Source organism: Camelus dromedarius, chromosome 14 (genome assembly GCF_036321535.1).
Source record: "Camelus dromedarius isolate mCamDro1 chromosome 14, mCamDro1.pat, whole genome shotgun sequence".
NCBI classification, from domain to species: Eukaryota; Metazoa; Chordata; class Mammalia; order Artiodactyla; family Camelidae; genus Camelus; species Camelus dromedarius.
Window position 1 is genome coordinate 39368574 of NC_087449.1, and position 3310 is coordinate 39371883.

Sequence of the window (3310 nt, forward strand, 5' to 3'; positions counted from 1 at the left end):
AGAACTTTGGCAAGTTCCTATTAGTTTGCTGTTCAGTAAAACAGCTAAGAAGTCCAGAAATAAGGTTCTGAACTACCTGACTGAGTTGTCAGGATAGTCATTATACTCTCAACCCTATGAGAAAGGCAGGGCAGACAGGCCCTGTAATGCCTGATATTTAGGAATCCAGGTACCTGGGCTTCATGGGGGAAAGGGGAAGTTACAGTGGGGTTCATCCTTCTCTCCCCCAGCTGATTGTCCTCCACCCCAAAGTCACCTAGAAAACGGAGCCTAGAACAAGAACTAAGTACCGATGTTTTATTTGAGCAATGCCAACCCACGGCATTTTAGAGTGGGAGAAAGGAAGCAAGCCAAGGAAGAATGGGAGGTAACGCAAGGTAACAGCAAGTTGAGTCTGCTTCACAACAAGCCTTGAAGAGGCACAGAAGGTATGTCCACTGGCTACTTGGGAGGCTTTTCCATTGGCTGTACTGTGTGGAGAAATGTGCCTTGCACTAGTTCAGGAACGAAGAGAAGAGGGAATTTATCTGCCTGGCTTTCTCCCGTTTGTCAAATATCACCCCAGGAGCATTAACTTCTCCACATTCCTGGGTTTCTAGTGGCTGCTTGACATGCCAGGTCCCACATCCTCTGGGGGGCATTCCATCCATCCATCCAAGTCTGGAAATGATGGGAGGAGACAAACTCTGGGCACATGCTTGGTGAGTGCCAGAGAGAATCTGATTCTGGACTAAGATGTATTTAAAACAGTCCAACACTATTTGTCTCATTTAACAGAAGAAACCTGGCATAATGATCAAAGACCTTTCCCAAGGTCTCATGGCTAATAATTGGTAAATTCAGGATTTGAACATAGTCTAGCTCTGGGAACTATGGAACTTGGATTTTATGTAGCCGGCAAAGGAGAGTCACTAAAGGGTTTCAAGCTGGGAGTGACAGAAGATAATGAGCTTTTTAATAACGCTCCCAATCTCTACTTTGCTTCATCTTCCCATGTGGCTAAACTTGGCAGAAGCAGGTGGTCCCAGAGATATGAGGACATCCAAGACAGTTTTTGAGGAGTCCCTGACTGGGTCCAGAGCTCATATGGGCTTCAACAACACTGCCTCATAATCTTTCTCTTCACCTAAGCCTACACCTACCAAAGAGACTAGCTGGTCAGAGGCAGGCAGGATCTGGGTGGAGAGGCCAAAATGAGGGGAAGAGGAGAATGACCTAAAGACCAGGAATAGGAGGAGGACCAGACATATGTCCATTGTTGGCCTGTGGGTCCGAGGATATTGGCACCCGCATATGAGTCCTTTGGTGTTGTCGGAGATGGTCAGATCTCATGAACTGTCGGCCACACTGGTCACATTTATGTGGTCGGTGTCTGGTGTGTATCCGAGTATGTCTTCCAAGTTCATCGGAACGGAAGAAGGACCATGTACAGGCTTCCCACGTGCATTTATAGGGCCTCTCACCTAGGGGATGACAAGGGAGAGAAGGAATTAAGTAGAGGAATATGCCAGCCATTGGGAAGGGAGGGGTCGGACTTTAAGCAGAGCAGTCAAAGTTGAGGAATCAAAAGGTAAACCGTAGGAAAGCCCTGAGGAGACAGCACCATCTTAGCACAGTCATACTGGGCTGTGGGAAAGCAAGTTGGTGGGGCCAATAGAGCTTGAGAACCCAAACTGGGAGGACGTTGAGCTAATCCCAAACCATTACAAACCAGGGTCCCCCTCCTTCTGATACCTCCAGAGTTTCCTCCACCACCCCATCTTCTGAGACCTCATTTACCTGTGTGTTTGCGCTGGTGACTCACGAGGTGGGAGCGCTTAGTATAAGCTTTTCCACAGTTCTCATACTCGCAGCAGTAAGGCCTTGAAACTGGGGATCTCTTCCTGGGAGCCCTTTCCTGGGCCCTGGGGTTCTGCTCTGCTGTCCCTGGAGCTGGTAAGGGTTGCTCAAGTAGGAAGGAGTTTTCCTGGGAGACTGGCTGACTCACAAAAGAGCCTTGGGATTCCAAAGTCAGCAAGGATGAGGGCCCAGCAGGGGGCATCCCAAAGTCATGGGGATCTCTAGGAGGCAACATCTGAGCCAAAGAGGGGAGCATTGCCTGGGCCTCAGTGGGAGGCATGGTTGGATGCAATAACATTTTAGGTGCTAAAGAGTCTCCATTAGAAGGTACTGTTGGGAGGACAGAATAAGGCATTGTTGGCACTCTGACGTGGGACATCATTGGGATTCCACTGGGAGGTGAGACTGGCAGTTCACTGGGGGGCATAATTAGATTTCCACTAAAGGTCATGGCCATCCCTGGAATATTGGGATCTCCTAAGGGCATCTCTTGGGGCTCCTTGAAAATCATCATTCCTGGCTGGGAGGAAGACATTCCCTGACTGTAAGTCATCTGGGAAGGAGTGAAAGTCATTTGTGGGCAGTAGTTCGCACCATGGTCAGGCAGCGACATACTGAACGGTGGCCCCATTTCACTTGCATTCTGCCTGGGTGCCTCAGCAGAGACCAAGGAGATCCTCTCCAGTTCTGTGCACTGAGGGATGTGTTTAATGCCTGATGCACCATGGTTCCAAGAGGTGTGCACTCCACTGCTTCCAGGAGATGAAGACATGCCCAAGATGGATATTGACTTCTCAGTATCCTTGGAGAGAGGAAGTCAGGTGGAAGTTACCCTAGCACAAATTCCAGTTCCACATGTCCCTTCTCCCCATTTTCAGATCCCACCCTAATCCAGGCTCCATCATCTCTTGCCTGAATTATCCCTCCTCCAGGCCATTCTCTAGTTTGGGCTTTCTAAAATGCAATTCTGGTTGACAGAAGCACAATGGAAGCCTAGATGTGATTCTCACCACTTTTCCTGCTTGGCATGTTTTTGGTTTTCTTTCCAAAAAAGCACAAATAGCAAATAAAATAGTCCACAACTTATGCCATCAGCAAAACTCCGAGAAAAACCTTCAAATTCCCGATTATGTTTATGTTTAAGGGGAGGGTGAAAGACCATCCCAAACCAGCAGAACGGGTTCAGAAAGCCACAAAGGTGAGAAGAATGGAGGGTTCAGACAGGTCTTGGATTTCGCAAAACTTGAGAAAGCATTTGCAAATATTCACCTATGGAAGAGGCTCTCACCTGAGTGGGAATGTTGTGGGCAGGTCTGAGATCAAGCATTAGAGGAGGTAAGAAAAAAATTTTAAAGCGTTGGGGATTGTCTTGGAAGTCAAGGGCAGTGTTCCTTGGTGACTGACTGGTATGAATGGGAAAAAGAAGCTAGAACCTCTTGAAACAGGATAGGAGCCAAGAATCATATATTTC

At 48.0% G+C, this 3310-nt stretch overlaps 1 protein-coding gene across 1 annotated transcript; it reads right to left on the bottom strand.

Moving 5' to 3' along the window:
- Window positions 1-1207: 1207 nt before the first annotated feature.
- On the bottom strand, window positions 1208-2620 carry KLF17 (KLF transcription factor 17). Its single transcript, XM_010982344.3, has 2 exons — window positions 1780-2620; window positions 1208-1463 (listed from the first exon to the last, which is right to left on the bottom strand). Exons 1-2 carry the CDS (start codon window positions 2609-2611, stop codon window positions 1216-1218), a joined length of 1080 nt encoding a protein of 359 aa, XP_010980646.3. The 5' UTR covers window positions 2612-2620; the 3' UTR covers window positions 1208-1215.
- Between the last annotated feature and the right edge of the window lie 690 nt (window positions 2621-3310).